At 45.1% G+C, this 19,284-nt stretch overlaps 1 protein-coding gene across 1 annotated transcript in view; it reads left to right on the forward strand.

Annotated features, from left to right (window-relative positions):
* Positions 1-15,378, forward strand: part of CDC34 (cell division cycle 34, ubiquitin conjugating enzyme) — a 34,848-nt gene extending 19,470 nt beyond the window's left edge. Inside the window, exons 2-5 of the mRNA XM_087874416.1 lie at positions 9,145-9,231; positions 11,901-11,998; positions 12,898-13,032; positions 15,037-15,378. Coding sequence (XP_087730542.1) covers positions 9,145-9,231; positions 11,901-11,998; positions 12,898-13,032; positions 15,037-15,247 — 531 coding nt within the window. The 3' untranslated portion in view covers positions 15,248-15,378. The remainder of the gene's footprint in view (positions 1-9,144; positions 9,232-11,900; positions 11,999-12,897; positions 13,033-15,036) is intronic.
* The last annotated feature ends 3,906 nt before the right edge of the window (positions 15,379-19,284 follow it).

Consider the following 19,284-nt stretch of genomic DNA (forward strand, 5'->3'; position numbering starts at 1 on the left):
TAGGAAGTTTCTCCTTAATTCCAGGTTGCTTCTCTCCTTCATCAGTTTCCACCCATTGTTTCTTGTCCTGCTCTCTGGTGCTTTGGAAAATAAATTGACCCCCTCTTCTTTTGGGCAGCCTCTGAGATACTGGTACATTGCTACCAAATCCCCCCTAGTCCTTCTTTTCTCTAGACTGGCCAAACCTAAATCCTGCCGCCGTTCTTCATATGTTTTAGTCTCCAGTCCCCTAATCATCTTAGTTGCTCTTCTCTGCACCTTTTTCCCAAAGTCTCAACATCTTTTTTTGTCATGTGGTAACCAAAACTGGATGCAGGATTCCAGGTGTGGCCATACTGAGGCTTTATAAAGCGGTACTAAGACTTCACATGATTTTGATTCTGTGCCTCTCTTTATACAACCCAGGTGTCAGGTTTTCAGGCTGTCTTCAAATAAATTGCATCGCAAACCAAGTCTTTTATAAAACAAACTTCCATTTTATTAAGCACAGCACTTTTTACACCGACTCGTTGCAGCCTGCACTGACGTGCCGACCCAAAACCCCTCCTCTTCCTTCCCCCACTCCTCTGCATTCATTGGCCATCTTCCCAATCATTCACCCCTAATCTACTGCTCCAATTCAAAGAATTTCCCCCCTCCCATCCATCTCCTAGGGGACATTATCTCCAGAGGAAATAAGTAGGTGAAAGGCAACCGTCCCGTTGCAGATGCCTGCGTTCTCCTTCTTATGTCAGCACTAGGATAAATGCATCTTGACGTGCTGACACCAGGATGGTATTAAGCGAGTTGCGCATGATTTTACAATATTCTTTTCCTATGGTGGATGATGCGAATCACTGCAATTGTTAAGTGAATCATGCAGTTTTTAAGCAAATCCAACTTCCCCCATTTGACTTTGTTTGTCGGAAGCCGGATGGGAAGGTCACAAATGGTGATCCCCGGGATGTCTCAACTGTTGTAAATGCACCCTGGTTGCCAAGCGTCTGAATTTTTTTATCACGTGACCATGGGATGCTACCGTGGTCATAAGTGTGAGGACTGCTTGTAAGTCTGTTTTTTTCAATGCTGTTGTAACACTATGAAGTGGCGCAGTGGTTAGAGTGCAGTACTGCAGCTACGTCAGCTGACTGCTAGTTCAGCAGATCAGCGGATCAAATCTCACCGGCTCAAGGTTGACTCAGCCATCCATCCTTCCGAAGTGAGTAAAATGAGGACCCAGATTGTTGGGGGCAATATGCTATTTAATATACTGTCTTTGGTGTAAGCCGCCCAGAGTCCTCGGAGAGTGGGCGGCATAGAAATATGACTATGGCCGCGCGGGTGGTTATGGGAACAACATGGCGCTCCCGTGTAACACCTCTCCTGCGCGAGCTGCACTGGCTCCCGGTGGTCTTCCGGGTGCGTTTCAAGGTATTGGTTACCACCTTTAGAGCGCTCCATGGCTTAGGACCTGGGTACCTACGAGACCGCCTTCTGCCACCGGTAGCCTCTCACCGGCCAGTACGCTCCCACAGAGAGGAGCTCCTCAGGGTGCCGTCATTCAAACAGTGTCGACTGGCGGCCCCCAGGGGGAGAGCCTTCTCTGTGGGGGCACCTGCCCTTTGGAACGAGCTCCCCCCGGAGATACGGAGGATCCCAGACTTACGCACTTTCCGCCGTGCCCTCAAGACTTTTTTATTCCAACAAGCTGGGCTGGCCTAACTCTTTTTAATTGTTTAATTTTAATTTGCTTTTAAAAATGGGGTGTTTTAATTAGTATGGGCCAAATTTGTTTAATATGTTTTAAATTGTTTTTTTAAATTTTGTATTGTATGTGTTTTATCGTTGGCTGTTCACCGCCCTGAGTCCTTCGGGAGAAGGGCGGTATATAAATTCAAATAAACTCAAATTCAAACTAATAAAAATAATAAATAAATAAACAAACAAACAAACAATCCTTCGTTGTATAAACAGAGGCACAGAATCAAAATCACGTGAAGTCTTAGTACCGCTTTATAAAGCCTTGCGAAGGCCAGATCTGGAATCCTGCATCCAGTTTTGGTCCCCACATGACAAAAAAAGATGTTGAGTTTTTTGGAGGGGAAAAAGTGCAAAGAAGAGCAACAAAGATGATTAGGGGACTGGAGGCTAAAACATATAGAGAACGGTTGCAGGAATCGGGTTTGGCTAGTCTAGAGAAAAGAAGGACTGTGGGGGACATGATAGCAGGATTCCAGTAATTTGTGGGGCTGCCACAAAGAAGAGGGAGTCAAGCTATTCTCCAAAGCACCTGAAGGCAGGACAAGAAGCAATGGATGGAAACTAACCAAGGAGAGAAGCACCCTGGAATTAAAAAGAAACTTCCTAACAGTGAGGACAATTAACCAGTGGAACAGCTTGCCACCAGGAGTTGTGTGTGCTCCAACACCGGAGATTTTCAAGAAGAGACTGGATAGTCACTTGTCTGAAATGGTATAGGCCAGTGATGGCTAACCTTTTTGCCAGCGTGTGCCAAAAGTGGGGGAGTGCGGGGGGGGTCACGCATGCACGTGCCCACATCCATAATTCAATGCGCTCTGCCCCCCACTCGTGCGTGTGACCCCTCCCCTGTGCTCCCCCCACTTTTGGAACACGATGGGACGGCCTAGGGAGGGCGAAAACAGTCTTCCCCATCCCCCTGGAAACCCTCCAGAGGCCAGAAACTGCCCATTTCGTAACTTCCGGTGGAACCGGAAGGCCTGCTTTTTGCCATTCCAGGCTCCAGAGCCTTTCTAGGAGCCTGGGGAGGGCAAAAACGGCCTTTCCCACCTCCCCGGAGGCCCTCTAGAGGCCAGAAACAGCCCATTTTCTGACTTCCAGTGGGCCCAGAAGGCCTGAAAATTAGTTGGCCGGCGTGCACATGCGCACTGGAACTGAGCTAGGGCAATGCTCGCGTGCCCACAGATATGGCTCTGCGTGCCACAGGTTCGCCATCGCGGGTATAGGCCATAGGGTCTCTTGTTTGAACGGGGTTGGACTAGAAGACCTCCAAGGTCCCTTCCAGCTCTATTCTGATTGAGAGATTAGTCTGAGTTGCAGGAAGTTTTACTAACAAGTCCACTGATCAGAGACACACTCAGACTTCGTCCTGCGCTGTTCACACTGTGAATATACCCTGTGCGTGTGTGCACACGTGTTTACATTAGCATGTCAGGGTTTAAATCCAGGGGCAAAACACACCATCAAAAAAGGAGCACCTGTTCCTTAACTTAGATTGGCACATTAGGATAAACCGTAGTGGGATGATTCCTTTAATTCTGGCTCAGCATGTTGCCTGGATCCAGCCTGGTGGTTTTTAAACTCTGATTCATGGCTTAGCATGGCAAATTATCTATGTGGCCACTAGGGGGCCTTGATGGGTCGTAAGGCTCAAATCAGGGTAGGATAATGCAGGCAATTGAATTTATTCAGCAGCCTTTGGTTAAAAAATGCTGATGGAGTTGTATGAATCTAGCAACAGAAAGGAGCCACAGCTGCCTCTAAACCCAAGTTGGTTTCTCTGACCCCCAATCTTGGTTCTCCTGCCCCACTTATCTCATTTAAGTGGGGTTCAGAGCTGGAGGGAAGCACCCCTCTTGCTCCCCTTAACTTAGTGTTTCTCAAGCTTACAACTTTAAGACCTGTGGACTTCAACTCCCAGAATTCCCCAGCCAGCTGTGCTGGCTAGGGAATTCTGGGAGTTGAAGTCCACAGGTCTTAAAGTTGTAAGCTTGAGATACGCTGCCTTAGACATTCAGGATTCCGAATTTACCACAAATGGCCAGAGGTTTGATATTGCCTTCCTCACAATTTGAGGTTGGAGGAAGTCTCTCTGCCAGCAATGACAGGTAGTCCTCGACTTACGACCACAATGGAGCCCAGAATTTCTGTTGTTAAGGGAGACACATGTTAAGTGATCTTTTCCCCCCCCACATTTTACAACTTTTCTTGCCACATTTGTTAAGTGAATCACTGCAGCTGATTAGTTAGTAACCTGTTGTTAAGTGAATCCGGCTTTCCCCGTCGGCTTTGCTTGCCGGAAGGTCGCAAAAAGGGGATCACGTGACCTTGGGGGACACAGCAACGGTCATAAATACGAACCAGTTGCCAAGCTTCTGAATTTTGATCCTGGGGCCATGGGGATGTTGCAAAGGTCGTAACTATGAAAAACGGTCATAAGTCACATTTTTCCGTTCCGTTTCAACAAACTGTTGTAACGTTTTATACATTTCAGTGTAGGTAGTCCTCGACTTACAACAATTCATTTAGTGACCATTCGAAGTTACAGCAGAACTGGGGGGGAAGTGACTTTCGACCGTTTTTCACACTTACGACCATTACAGCGTCCCCGGGGTCATCCAATCGAAAATGAGACACTTGGCAACTGACTCCTATTTGTGACAGTTGTGGTGTTTCTGGGATCGTGCGATCACATTTTGCAGGAAGCAAAGTGGATGGGGAAGCCAGATTCACTTAGCAACTGTGTTGCTCACTAAACAGCTACAGTCGTTCGCTTAACGACTGTGGCAAGAAAGAAAGTCGTAAAATGGGGCAAAGCTCCCTTAACAATTGTCTCGCTTAGCAACAAAAATGTGATCGTAAGTCGAGGACTACTCGTACTTCCAACGGCCTGTTGAGGATGGCCGTCAACTTTCCCACCATTGCCACGCCGGGCTGCGAGACGTTAAATGAAGCAAAACTTTGAATGCAGAATCTCTCCCTTCTGAGAAAGCTAGAGGCGAATTGCTCATTCTTTGGCCTAAACGTCTTGCAAAAATTACCATTGCAATCATCTTATTCTATTCTATTCTATTCTATTCTATTCTATTCTATTCTATTCTATTCTATTCTATTCTATTCCATTCCATTCCATTCCATTCCATTCCATTCCATTCTATTAACAGAGTTGGAAGGGACCTTGGAGGTCTTCTACTCCAACTCCCTGCTTAAGCAGGAAACCCTAGTTTACACCAATCACCATGAGACTGGGAGTTCTAGTCCTGCCTTAGGCATCAAAGCTGACAAGGTGACTTTATTCCAATTACCAGGAGACTGGGAGTTCTAGTCTTGCCTTAGGCATCAAAGCTGACTGGGTGACTTTATCCAATTACCAGGAGACTGGTTCTGCCTTAGCTCTAGTCCTGCCTTACACATCAAAGCTGACCGGGTGACTTTACTCCAATCACCAGGAGACTGGGAGTTCTAGTCCCGCCTTAGGCATCAAAGCCGACCGGGTTACTTTACTCCAATCACCAGGAGACTGGGAGTTCTAGTCCTGCCTTAGGCATCAAAGCCTACTGGGTGACTTTGGGCCAATCACCAGGAGACTGGGAGTTCTAGTCCTGCCTTAGGCATCAAAGCCTACTGGGTGACTTTGGGCCAATCACCAGGAGACTGGGAGTTCTAGTCCTGCCTTAGGCATCAAAGCCTACTGGGTGACTTTGGGCCAATCACCAGGAGCCTGGGAGTTCTAGTCCTGCCTTTGCACGGAAGTGGCTGCATGACTTTGGGCCAACCCCTCTCTCTCGGCCCAACGTACCTCACAGGCTTGTTGGGAAAAATAGGAGGAAGAACGAATATTTAGGGTAGGTTTGCTGTCTTAAGGAGCTGTGGTGGCGCAGTGGTTAGAAAGCAGCACTGCAGGCTAACTCACCGCTCACTCCATGAGTTCGATCCTCACCGGCTCAAGGTTGACTCAGGCTTCCATCCTTCCGAGGTGGGTAGAAGGAGGACCCAGATTGTTGGAAAGGCCAGAGGCTGACTCTGTAAACCGCTTAGAGGGGGCTGTAAAAGCACTGTGAAGCGGTATATAAGTCTAAGCGCTATTGCTATTAAGGTGTTTTTTTTTTTTTTTAAATGTATATATAAAATAACAAAGCGTCGAAATGACTGCTCTGCTTGTTGCTGAGCAAGGACAATTTTGGATCTTACTATCCCCAGTCCAGTGAGTTCTTAGCCACCGCCGCCAAATAGAAGAAGATCCCTTCCGCTTTATTCAGTGTGCCCCATCACACTTCCCCCCTCAAACCCTTGTGAGTGTGTGCCATCCTCAGCTAGCACGGTGTAAGACGCCGAGTTTGACAATTGCAATCCGTGTTGCAGGCAGTTCTGCCCTTCCTCTGGTTTTTAATCACCTCGCAACTGCCCTGCGAGGTAGGCGAAGCAGAGATCGAGACGGGATGGATGGATTTTTGTCCCTGCGTTCCTAACCGTCCCTCTGCCCTACCTGGCAACTCCTGTGGCATCTGCCTTACAAACAACATTGATTCTTTCCCAAGCAGTGTTGTCGTTAAAGGAGAATATTTGTAGCTCAGGGTCGAACTGTGAGGTCCTTTGTACTCTCTGTGCTTGGTTATTTCCTTCCAGACGTTTCATTACCCAACTAGGTGACATCATCAGGGCTAGCAGGGAGTGGGGTTTGCCCTCAGTTTATGTTCTAGTGCAGTGTTGCTCAACCTTGGCAGTTTGAAGATGCCTGGACCTCAACTCCCTGAATTCCCCAGCCATGACTTGCTTGTTGGTCTGACGGTTTAAGACCAAAACACCTTCCCGCCAGCAATCAATACCCAGATGAGCCGAGATTAATGCCGAGATTAACATCAGGCCAACCATCAAGAAGTCAACAATACCTCAGTCAAGGAACTGCCAAGTATGTGTGCCAGAGGTGGCACGTAGAGCCCTCTCTGTGGGCACGCATGCCGTCACCCCAGCCCAGCTCCATCGGGTTTCTCCGGGGAAAGAGAGGGAAAGAGCCTCTCTAAGAGCCTTGGTGGTGCAGTGGACTAAAGTGCTGTTAAGTGCTAGCACTTAGTTGCCAGCTGCCTGCAATTACTGCGAGTTCGAATCTCACCAGGCTCAAGGTTGACTCAGCCTTCCATCCTTCCGAGGTAGGTAAAATGAGGACCTGGATTGTGGGGGCAATAAACTGATTTTGTATAAAAAAGAACACTGCTTAGGGGGGCCCAAAAGCCCTACTAAGCAGGTATATACTGAGTGGCGTAGGAGGCTAATGCCTCCTAAGACAGCATTTAACATCCAGTTGCCTGCAATTACTGCAAGTTCAATTCTCCCCATGCTCAAGGTCGACTCAGCCTTCCATCCTTTCTAAGGTGGGTAAATTGAGGACCCAGTTTGTAAGGGCAATAAACTGACTTCGTATAAATATAGAAAAGTATGAAGGCTATTGCTTAACGCATTGTAAGCCGCCCTGAGTCTCCGGAGAAGGGCGGCATATAAATCAAATTTATTTATTTATTTATTTATTTATTTATTTATTTATTTATTTATTTATTTATATATATTATGGTTATATATATATGGTTATTCGGGTCTTCTCCCACGTAAAATTGGAAGTGTCTTGGCGACGTTTCGACGAAGTCTCATTCGTCATCTTCAGGCTGGTGTTCTCGGCTTTGTGCTTCCAGGAGCAAACACACACATATATATATATATGTATGTATGTGTATATATATATATATATATATATATATATATATATATATATATATATATATATATATATATATATATATACATACATATATATATATACACATATATATATACACATATATATATATACACACACACATGTATATACACACACACACATACACACACACACACACACACACACACATATATATATATATATATATATATATACATATACATATACATATACATATACATCTATACATACACACACACACACACACACACACGTATGAAGGCTATTGCTTAACACATTGTAAGCTGCCCTGAGTCTCCGGAAAAGGGCGGCATATAAATCGAACCAATAAATAAATAAATAAACAATAAATAGGGAGGGAAAGAGAGAGAGGGAGGGAGAGAGAGAGAGAGAGAAACATAAAGAGGGAAAGAGAGAAAGAGAAAGGGAGGGAGGGAAAGAGAGAGAAACAGATAAAAAGAGGGAGGGAGGGAAAGATGATATTACAAAAGTTTTTCTTTTTTATTGTTGCTAAACGTAATATTTCAAAAGCAGAAAAAAAAACAAAGGGGCATAAAAGTTTATCACATTTTTCATAGAACAATGAGCTGAACTCTGCCTTATCATTATTTTAGGTAGTAAAACCTCAGTATTCAGGTTAAATTGCCATGTTGGCACTTGGCGATAAATAAGTGGGTTTGGGGTTGAGGTTGGGCACTCGGTCTCTAAAAGGTTGCGCTAGAATATAAATGGAGAGCAAACCCCACTAGAACTGCTAGAACTGATGATGTCACCTAGCTGGGTCATGAAACATTTGCAAGAAAACAACCAAGCACAGAGAGCACCAGGGGCTCCACATTCCTTTTCTTTCCTCTTCCTCCTCCTCCTCTTTCTCTCCCTCCTTCCTCCTCCTCTCCATAAACCCCATTCCCTTCTAGCACTGCTATTGTTACTTAGTTGGGTCACGAAATGTCTGGAAGAAAACAAGCACAGGGAGCACCAAGGAGTCCTCAAAGTCGTCCTTGGCAAGATTTATTGAAGGAAAAGGGAAGGCCTAAGTCCTCCGGGAGTAGGGCGGTATATAAATCTAATAATCTAATAATAAATAAATCTAATAATCTAACCTTCCGCCGTGCTCTCAAGACCTTTTTATTCCATCAGGCTGGCCTGGCCTAATTTTTCCCTTTTTACCTTTTTAAAACGCAAATTTTAATTCATTTTTAATTTATTGGGGTGTTTTAAATCTGTCTTCGGCCAAATTGTTTAATTCAGTTTTATTCTGTTTTTAAATTTTGTATTTATGTGTTTTTTATCTTGTGGCTGTTCACCGCCCTGAGTCCTTCGGGAGTAGGGCAGTATATAAATCAAATCAAATAAAATAAAATAAAATAAAATAAATAAAATAAAATAAAATAAAATAAAATAAAATAAAATAATAAAATAAAATAAAATAAAATAAAATAAAATAAAATAAAATAAATAAAATAAAATAAAATAAAATAAAATAAAATAAAATAAAATAATAAAATAAAATAAAATAAAATAAAATAAAATAAAATAAAATAAAATAAAATAAAATAAAATAAAATAAAATAATAAAATAAAATAAGGCATTAACAAAAATTGTTGTTAGGATGCCTGGTGTTGCTACTCAGTTCTTGACAACATTTTCGTCTCTTCCTCCTTTCTCCACATAGGCTCGGCTCAGATTTCCCATTGATTACCCGTATTCGCCGCCTGCCTTCCGATTCCTGACCAAAATGTGGCATCCCAACATATATGAGGTATGTTCTTGTGCCAGGGCTGGACATGAGCCTGACGTCAGCCGTGGTCTTAATTTGCAAAGTGGATAAAGTACCTCAGTCCCTTTTGACTCCCTTATACTCAAGTATCCTACCAGAATATTTGTCAGTATTCATTTCAATCTTTCTTACTGGGTCTCTGGGGCCCAGAGGATCGACCCCAAAGCAGTCCTAGGCTGCAGCAACAGACGTTTACTATCAAGATCATGCTAAGTGTTGGCAGCTCTTTGTACTGCACAGGTAAGACCACACTTGGAATATAGAGCCTTGGTGGCGCAGCAGACTAAAGTGCTGTTCAGTAACACCAGCTGCCTGCAATTACTGCAAGTTCGAATCTCCCCAGGCTCAAGGTTGACTCAGCCTTCCATCCTTCTGAGGTAGGTAAAATGAGGACCCGGATTGTGGGGGCAATAAGCTGACTTTGTATAAAAAAAAAGAACACCGCTTGGAGGGGCGGGAAAAAGCCCTACTAAGCAGGTATATACAAAAGTATGAAGGCTATTGCTTAATGCATTGTAAGCCGCCCTGAGTCTCCGGAGAAAGGGCGGCATATAAATCGAACTAATAAATAATAAATTGAACTAATAAATATTGCATCCACTTTGGTCTCCACGATATAAAAAAAAAAAAATGTTGAGACTCTACAAAGAGTTCAGAGAAGACCAGTGGTGAAATCTGAACCTGTTTGCTGGCCACGCATGCATACTGCACGCCGAACACGCACTGCAGGCACAATTCACACCAAATGTGCATTATGCGCATGTGTAGTACGTGCCAAAAGACTTGGGAAGGTAAGTAGAACAGGTTAGAATCAGCTGTGGCGCGAGATCGTGGGAACCCTTTTAAAAACCTTTTTAAAGCATTTTTTACTAACAGGTAGTAAAAAATGCTTTAAAAAGGTTTTTAAAAAAAGGTTCCCACAATCACAGCTGTGCCGCACGATTGTCGGAACCTTTTTTAAAAAACTTTTTTAAAGCATTTTTTTACTACCTATTCGCCCAAACCGGTAGTAAAAAAATGCTTTAAAAAAATGGGGGAAAAAAGGTTCTGACGATCGCGCGGCACAGCTGTGATCTTGGGAACTTTTTTTTTTTACCTTTTTAAAGCATTTTTTTACTACCGGTTTGGGCAAATACGTAGTAAAAAAATGCTTTAAAAAAGTAAAAAAAAAAAAAAAAGGCTCAGATGATCACAGCTGTGTTGCACGATCATCTGAGCCTTTTTTTTTTACTTTTTTAAAGCATTTTTTTACTACCTATTAGCCCAAACCGGTAGTAAAAAAAATGCCTAAAATGTAAAAAAAAAAAAAAAAAAAAAGTTTGACGATCAGCTGAGCCATGCGCTATCGATGGAACTTTTTTTTTTTTTTTTTGCTTTTTAAAGCATTTTTAACAACCGGTTCTGAAGAACCAGTAGTAAAAGGATGCTTTAAAAGTTAAAAAAAAAGTTCAGAAGATCGCGTGTCGCTCAGCTGATCGTCGGAACTTTTTTTTTTTTTTTTTTGCATTTTTTACTACCAGTTCGGGCGAACCAGCTCGAACCGGTAGCATTTCACCCCTGGGGAAGACCAACTAAGATGATTAGGGGCATGGAGGCTAAAGCATACAAAGAACAGTTGCTGGAATTGGGTATGTCTAGTTTAATGAAAAGAAGGACTAGGCGTGACACGATAGCAGTGTTCCAATATCTCAGGGGTTGCCACAGATAAGAGGGAGTGAAGCTATTCTCCAAAGCACCTGAAGGCAGGACAAGAAGCAATGGGTGGAAACTAATCAAAGGGAGAAGCAACCTAGAAATAAGAAGAAATTTCCTGACAGTGAGAACAATTAATCAGTGGAACAACTTGCCACCAGAGGTTGTGGGTGTTCCATCACCGGAGCTTCTTAAGAGAAGCCATTTGTCCAGAATGGTACAGGGTTTCCTGCTTGATTAGTGTATTGGATTAAAATAACAGAATCACAGAGTTGGAAGGGACCTTGGAGGTCTTCTAGTCCAACCCCCTGCTTAGATAGGAAACCCTACACCATTTCAGACAAATGGTTGTCCAACATCTTCTTAAAAACTTCCAGTGTTGGAGCATTCACAACTTCTGGAGGCAAATTGTTCCACTGATTAATTGTTCTGTCAGAAATTTCTCCTTGGTTCTCAGTTGCTTCTCTCCTTGATTAGTTTCCACCCATTGCTTCTTGTCCTGCCCTCAGGTGCTTGACTCCCTTTTCTTTGTGGCAGCCCCTGAGATATCGGAAGACTGCTATCATGTCAACTCTAGTCCTGTCTACCGGTATCCCAAATCTGGGTCATAGGTTGTCTTTTTTAGGTCGGTCATAACTTTTATATCCCCTTAAGCCAGAGGTGGGGAACTATGGCCATTTTATGACTTGTGAACTTCAACTCCCAGAGTTTCTGAGGCAGCCATGCTGGCTCAGGAATTCTGGGAGTTGAAGTCCACCAGTCATAAACGGGGCCATAGTTCCTCACTTCTTCCTTAAGCCATTGTATGGTACACTTCTTTGACCCCTGTATGTTTGGTGAACATATCCTTTGTTTACCCATGAGGTAAATCATCTGGATTTTGAGCTAACGTTGTGAGAACTCAGCTTGTGCGTGCGAGAACGAGCGCGCATAGCAGACACATAATTTATACATTCCAGACAGGAGATGTTTGCATTTCAATTCTACATCCTCCAGTGGATGACCCACAGAGCGGAGAGTTACCATCAGAAAGGTGGAACCCTACGCAGAATGTAAGGTGAGTTTTCGTTCCTTTCCTCTTAGCCTCATTTAGAATAGAATGAGAATGGAATGGAATGGACAAACTACCGTATTTTTATACGGTATGGGAGTATAAGACACACCGGAGTATAAGACGCAGCTTAGTTTTTGGGGAGGAAAATAGGGGGAAAAAATCTGCCTACCAGGTACGGCTAGCATCCTTAGCTAGCATCCTTAGTCTAGTCAGCTTCAGCACATTAGTTTGCTAGCTTTTTATTCCCTGCTTGGGGATAAAAAAGAGCTTCTAAGGCACAACTGAGAAGAAGCAGCAATGAGAAAAGCAGCAAAGCATGGGAGGAGATTGCTTCACTCGGCTAGCGCCGAGTTAGGGCTGAAAAAAAGCTTCTAAAGAACAGCTGAGAATCGGAGCAAAGCATGGAGATCGCTTCACTCGCTAGCGCCTCGTTAAAGCGCTCGCTAGTGCCTCGTTAGGGCTGAAAAAAAGCTTCGAAAAAGCTACATTCGGAGTATAAGACGCACCCAAATTTTCAGCCTCTTTTGGGGGGGGGAAAGGTGCGTCTTATACTCCGAAAAATACGGTAAGCGATCAGTCTTAAATCAACGGCTACTGTGTTTCCCCAAAAATAAGACCCAGCTGGAAAATAAGCCCTAGCATGATTTTTTTCCTGAATGCTCATAATATAAGCCCCAATCCCAAAAATAAGCCCCAGTTAAGATCGTCAGCCAAACGGACGCATTTAGTACCGTATTTTCCCGAAAATAAGACCTAACTGGAAAATAAGCCCTTAATGCGTCTTTTGGAGCAAAAATTAATATAAGACCCAATCTTATTTTTGGGGAAACACAGGTACCTATGCTTAAATTAAGCTGCATTGTTTTAATACACTATTTTTTAAAAATGTTTTCCCATATCAGAACAATTCTTCTTAGTGTCATCTCACTCCTGAATGAACCAAACACTTTCTCTCCTGCAAACGTTGACGCTTCGGTGATGTACCGAAAGTGGAAAGAGAGCAAAGGGAAGGATCAAGAATACACAGACATCATCAGGTTAGTAGATCACCCAGCTTTGGAGATGATCTGGTCACTCTGCACGTCTCCCAGTCCTGCGTTTATACTACAGTTAGTCCTCGACTTACGACCTTAAAGGATTTGCCTATTACGGTCATAAGTTGTAACTGACCTGATTTTTGTTTTTTTAATTATTACCTTGTTTGCAGAGGTCATTAAGCAAATCCCCATGGTCATTAGGTGAATCGTTAAATGAACCCATTGTTTGCCACTGAGACATTTTTACTGAAAACCAGAAGCAAACCCTGATTTTCAGCAAAAACTAAATCGCGATGATACAATTGTGGGACCTTGTCAATGCAGGCCCATTGCTAAGCACCCAAAATACATCCACGTGACCCCGAGGGGTGGGGCTACCGAAACTTCAGCAATGGGCCATAAGTACCTTTTGGGGTGTCTGCCATAACTTTGTACAGTTGCTAAATAATCGGTCATAAATTGTTGTGGCCGTACGCAGCCTGTGCAGCTAGTAGCTGATTCATACAGCAAGGAGGCTGGTGTGGTGCTGGGCCAGCAGCCTGTGCAGCTGGCACTCGAGTCAGACAATGAGGAGGCTGGAGAAGATGTGGTGGCAGAGGTGGGGATTCAGCCAGGGCCTTCAGAACCTCCAGAAGCTCCCTTAAGTGAAGAGGACGAAGAGGAGGAGCCTCTTCTCGATGTACGGGTGTGCAGAGCTGCCAAAAGACAGGAGTGGCTCCTCAGAAGGAGGTCTCCTCGAGAGTAAGGCTTGGGGCTAATTGGCCACTCCCTTAGCCTCTTTAAGGAGGAATGCCAACTGAAGCAATTTGCAGGGAACAACTTCGTTCACATACCTTCATGTCTTGTTTTGCTTATCTTATCAGCTTCCTGCAAATTGCTTCTGGGCATTCTGTCAACCACAGTAAGCTTTCAGTATTATCCTTCGAATTCTTGGCGGCTGTTAATGCAGTTAATTAAAAGCCGTTGTTGTAAGAAACTGGTTTATTTAGTAAACTAAGGTTTGTACAGACTTTGTCTGTGCTGCGTTCTTTGGGTCCGTAGCTGGGGCAGAACATAAATTGAGGACTTACTTGTATGCTGTGCATCCCTTCAGTTGCCTTGGGGGCAGTCTCTGCTCACAGATACTGTCCCAGTTCATTCTGTGCCAGGTTTGCTAATCGTGGTTTGTCGACCAAGACGTGGTTGGGCAGAATGCCAGATAAAAACCCTGGATTACAAATCATATGTCTTTGTTCAACATTTGCAGTTTAGCACCCTTTTGGCCCAAAAAACAGCAAAAAAAACCAAAAGGCATGTGCGTGCCAGCCACCTGGTCTTCGGATTTGTAGCGCTCCGGCGCCCGTACATGCACGCACGTTCCAGTTTGTGCACTTGGTGCCGAAAAGGTTCGCCATCACTGACTGAGACTTATATAGCCCTACATAACACTTTCCAGCCTTCTCTAAGCGGTTTATAGAGTCAGCCTATTGCCCCCAACAATTTGAGTCCTCATTTTACTGACCTCGGAAGGATGGAAGGCTGAGTCAACCTTGAGCCGGTCAGGATCGAACTGATGGGACAGTAGAGATGCAGTGTCAGCCTGCAATACAGGCAGTCCTCGACTTACGACCACAATGGAGCTTAGAATTTATGTTGTTAAATGAGCTTTCCCCCATTTTATGAATTTTTCTTGCCACGTTTGTTAACCGAATCCCTGCAGTTGTTAAAACAGTAAACCCGGTTGTTAAGTGAATCTGGCAATCCCCCTTGACTTTGCTCATCAGAAGGTCTCAAAGGGGGATCTCGTGATCCCCCTGGGGTATTCTGCAACCGTCATCGGTACAAGCCGGTTGCCAAACCCTTTGAATTTTGATCATGTGACCATGGGAGATGCTGTAAGGGTCGTAAGTGTGAGAAACGATCCTAAAATCACTTTTTTTTCCCAGTGCCGTGGTCACTTCAAACAGTCACTAATCCCAACTCATTCTAACCATGGCTCTTATAAATGACCTTTTCCCTTTCCAGGAAACAAGTGCTGGGAACCAAGGTGGATGCTGAAAGGGACGGAGTCAAAGTCCCCACCACGTTAGCGGAGTATTGCGTCAAGACCAAGACGCCCGCCCCAGACGAAGGCTCCGACCTCTTCTACGACGACTATTACGAAGACGACGAGATGGACGACGAGGTGGAAAGCTGCTACGGGGACGACGACGACTCTGGCAACGAGGAGTCTTGACGAGGGATTCCCTGCCCCGTCCCCCTTCTTCCGCCGCCCCCACTTCCTTCTCCCCCTCTCCCCCTCCCTCCACCGCTGCCTCCTGCTGCTGAACCTGATAGTAGCAATAAATTACCTGACTCATACTTGAACCCAGGATGCAACCGGCTGAGACCTGGAAAACCCCGTTCGGCCCTGAGACAAAAGGACCCAAAAAACTCTACCTCAAAAGGAAGACTCGGCTTCTGCTTGACTGGGGAGGGGGTGGGAGATCTCCCAGGGGGCTTTCAAGTGCTGTGTGTTTTTTGGGCTTCGAATTTTTATTTTTTAATTTCCTTTTATTCGGGGAGGATTTGGGTGGATGGAAGCGACTCCTGATTCATCCCGAGCTGTTGCTCTGGCCGTCTCGGCGGGGAGTTTCGGGGCCCAACACCAAGGAAGCAGACGGTCCCTTTCAGGAGGCAGCAACCGAGTGCGAGGTTTGGAACAGCTTTTGGTGACGTGGGTGGTTTTTCCTTTAACAAACAAAAAAAAAAAGCAAAAAAAAAAAAAATGCAGGCCAAGAGATTTGGGGAGAATTTCTAGCGAGGATTTCCTAACTGTAAGCAGGCAGGTTGGGGTGACATTATTGGCCAGCCCTGTGTTTGTACAGTAGAAGCAGGTATTGTGAAGTGGGTGTTTCCTTCTGGTTCGCTCTGGAGACGAGGCCGGGAATTCTCTTGAAGTTTTTTTCATGGGAGAAAGACAGTTCCTTCCTTGAGCCAATTCTGGAGCCAATTCTCTCCAGACCACAGGGGTCTCAGTTCCGGCGCTCCACCAAACTTCCGTTTGACCAAGATGGCCTCCATGATGGTTTTAGCTGCTTTCTTTCTGCTTTCCTTGGCTTGACTTCCTTTCGGGGTGAGGCCCCAACTCCCCAGCGAGCAAAGGAACGGAGAGCAAGGCACTGTCTGTGGGGTTCCTGGAGTGAAGGAGGAATTGGGCTGTCGGTTGTGCATTGTCGCTTTGGCGTAGAGCTAAAACAGAGCCAAAAAACTATGCACCTCAGTTCCTAGAGAGCTCATTGCTTGATGTGGGACAGGCACCAGAGTGGACAGAAGGTAGAATAAATATATACCTTCTATACCAGCTTCACCAAGTAGCATCTCCTTCTGAAGCTCACCTCCCTCCCCTTTTTTCCAGGTATCTCCAGCAAAAGTTACGTAGTTCGGTAGGAGGCCACAGCTCTGACTGAATAGGCCCATACCTACAGCCAAGCATGGGGTCCTTCAGCCAGGGCAAATTGTGGGGCGGAAGCATGGAAGAGAAAGGCCTTTGGTCTTCCCCTCCTCCTACAGGGCTCCCACTCCTGGTTTCAGTATAAAGAGAAGACCCCAGGCCACGTTGACAAGACAAGTCACTGATAGGAGAAAGAGACTCTGTCCAGCCTGGATGTCTCCCCTTGAACCCAGAGAGAGAAGGTAAAAGAGTGGATTAACAAGGCCAGCAGCCAATCCTTGAATTCCCTCAGAAATTCCCTCAGATGTTCCACATCTGCTCAGAAAAATCTGAAAGACCCCAGTTCTAAAAGACTGAAGACACTCTTTAACACAGGGATCTCCAAACTTGGCAAACTTTAATAAGACTTGTGGATTTGAATTTCCAGAATTCCCCAGCCAGCCTGGCAGTTGAAGTCCACAAGTCTTAAAAGTTGCCAGGTTTGGAGACCCCCTGCTCTAAATGGACCCACTGGTGGCAGAGGTTTTTAATGTAGGGAGGGAAAAAAAACAGCCAACCCACCTCCTCCCGACTTCCCTTCAACAGAGTCTTTGATGCTGAGTTGGGGGTGACTACTTCCTGCCCACCGGACATCCTGCTTTAGACCAGTTACTCTCCCCTCTGATGGGTGGAGATCCTACGGGCCAGAGTGTGTGGCCCATAGCCATAATCACAGAGGTCACTTTAGTATCTACCAAGACTTCCATCCTCTGGACCAGAGAACGTGCTCAGCTCACCCCTCCAGAATATAGGAAATTCTGATGGGGTGAACAAGCTAGCTGAGATCCCCTCGTAGCTGCTAGCCTGAAGGCTTCAAATCTCAGCCAGAGGCCTTGGTAAATAGCATAACCGCTAACAAACCACGATAGTTGAAGATCTCCTTTGGCCTGCTTGAGGGAAAAACAAGCCATCCCAGAGCTTTCAGGAATGGGAGGCATAGAAGTAAAACAGTAAACAGCATATGAAAGCAAGGGTAGCAGGACAAGCTATGATTGAAATGTCTTTGAATATTAGTAGCTCGGGGTGGTAGTTATGTTGTTGGTTTGAGCTCCGAGCTTGGCAATTTGGTTGCATATGTCTCGTCCCCATTTGAGGAGACATCATCAGTGCGCATTGAAGATTATCTCCTCAAATAGGGACGAAACGTTTGCAACTAAATTGCCAAACTTGGAGCTCAAACCAACAACAGAACAAGCTATGATTCCCATTCCTTTCCATTGCTACCTCACTTAGACTCCAAATCGGAGGCAGCTCTGGGGAAGAACAGAGACCCCAAAAGAAGCCACATCAAACCCACCTCCCCATTGGAAATCTTTTCTCAATGGGAAGTCTTCCTGGTAGGAGAAAGCAGAAGTAATGATTGTCTCGGCCTCACAAACTTATAGTAACTAAAGAAAGCCTTAACATGGTTTCCACCATCAAATTGTCCTGCTTCACCTCTTCAGATTACACAAAAGCGACCAACTGCAGGCTAGTCCTGAGGGCCATAAACCACCTTCAGAGCCTCAAACCAGTCCCATGTGGCAACCGATTCTCTGGTTCCCCCATGCCACATTCATCCTCATTGTTGAGGGAGATCCAGCTAAAACAAACACGGTTTTAAGTTTTGGATGGAATGAGATCCTTTGTAGAGACATGGGGGGGGAGGGAAATGTCCCCTGGCTTCTCCACATATTCTAATCCAGCCATTCCTTGCTTGGGTTCAAGGGCCAAGATGGCTGTTGCCAAATCAAGGCCCCTCCCATTTAAGTCTTGTAATCACAAATGCGATGTAGTTCTCGGATTGCAGGGAATATGCGATGATCTGGGTTATCGGGTCATCTTAAAGCACATTTGGCCTATTGCATGTGGAAGAGAGACTTCTCCCCTCTCTTGCAAAGGGAGGCCGACTCAATGCAGTGTCAGATGAATGATCTCAAGATGCACCTGACAGGAATTCAGCATCTAGGACGGTCTCCTTAGTTTCCTAACGGCAGCCACGGCTGGACCACACAGCCTTCCCCATCATGTTCTCCAGGAGGAACTGGGCCCGGTCTACCAAGACTCAAGAGTGGTCCGTTCCAAAATAGCCCATGCAAAATTGTAAGGTGTTCTAGGAATGCAAGCACCCAGCGCAGCTGTCCCTCAGCACTAAGGGAGCCCCATCTATAGGGCTCCCACAAAGTTCTCCCATATCTTCTAAAACAGTGTTTCTCAACCTTGGAAGCTTGAAGATGGGTGGACTTCAACTCCCAGAAGGAGTTGGGGATTCTGGGAGTAGAAGTCCACCCATCTTCAAGCTTCCAAGGTTGAGAAACACTGTTCTAAAAGTAACTGCTGTACTTTTGCGTTTGAAGTCTCTCTCAACAGGAACTTAGCACAGAAAATAGCATCCAGAAGAGGTAAGACGCCTTAGGATGGTGTTTTCCCAACCTTGGGAAATTTTTAAGGCACGTTGGACTTCAACTCCCAGAATTCCCCAGTCAGCATGGGAATTCTGGGAGTTGAAGTCCACACGTCTTTAAACGTTCCCGTGGTTTTGGGGAAACGCTGCCCTAGGAGATAAGATCCCACCCCAAGGGCATCTCTTTGCCAGGTTCTGTTGCTCACTTTCATGACTCCCATTGCAGGACAACGTCACACCTGACTTAGCCAGGAAGGTGGTTCTAAAATAAATAAATCTGCCAGCACCAGCAAGTTGTATGGAATCTGCTCTCTCTCTCTCTCATTCTCTCCTGCATTCCTTCCTTTTGAAATTGTATTCCTTTTGAGCTCATGCTTCCTCCCCCCCTGATTCCTTCCCCAAGGATTTGACGTCCATC

Source organism: Pantherophis guttatus, chromosome 1, assembly GCF_059756535.1.
Source record: "Pantherophis guttatus breed Tessera chromosome 1, ASM5975653v1, whole genome shotgun sequence".
Lineage (NCBI taxonomy): Eukaryota > Metazoa > Chordata > Lepidosauria > Squamata > Colubridae > Pantherophis > Pantherophis guttatus.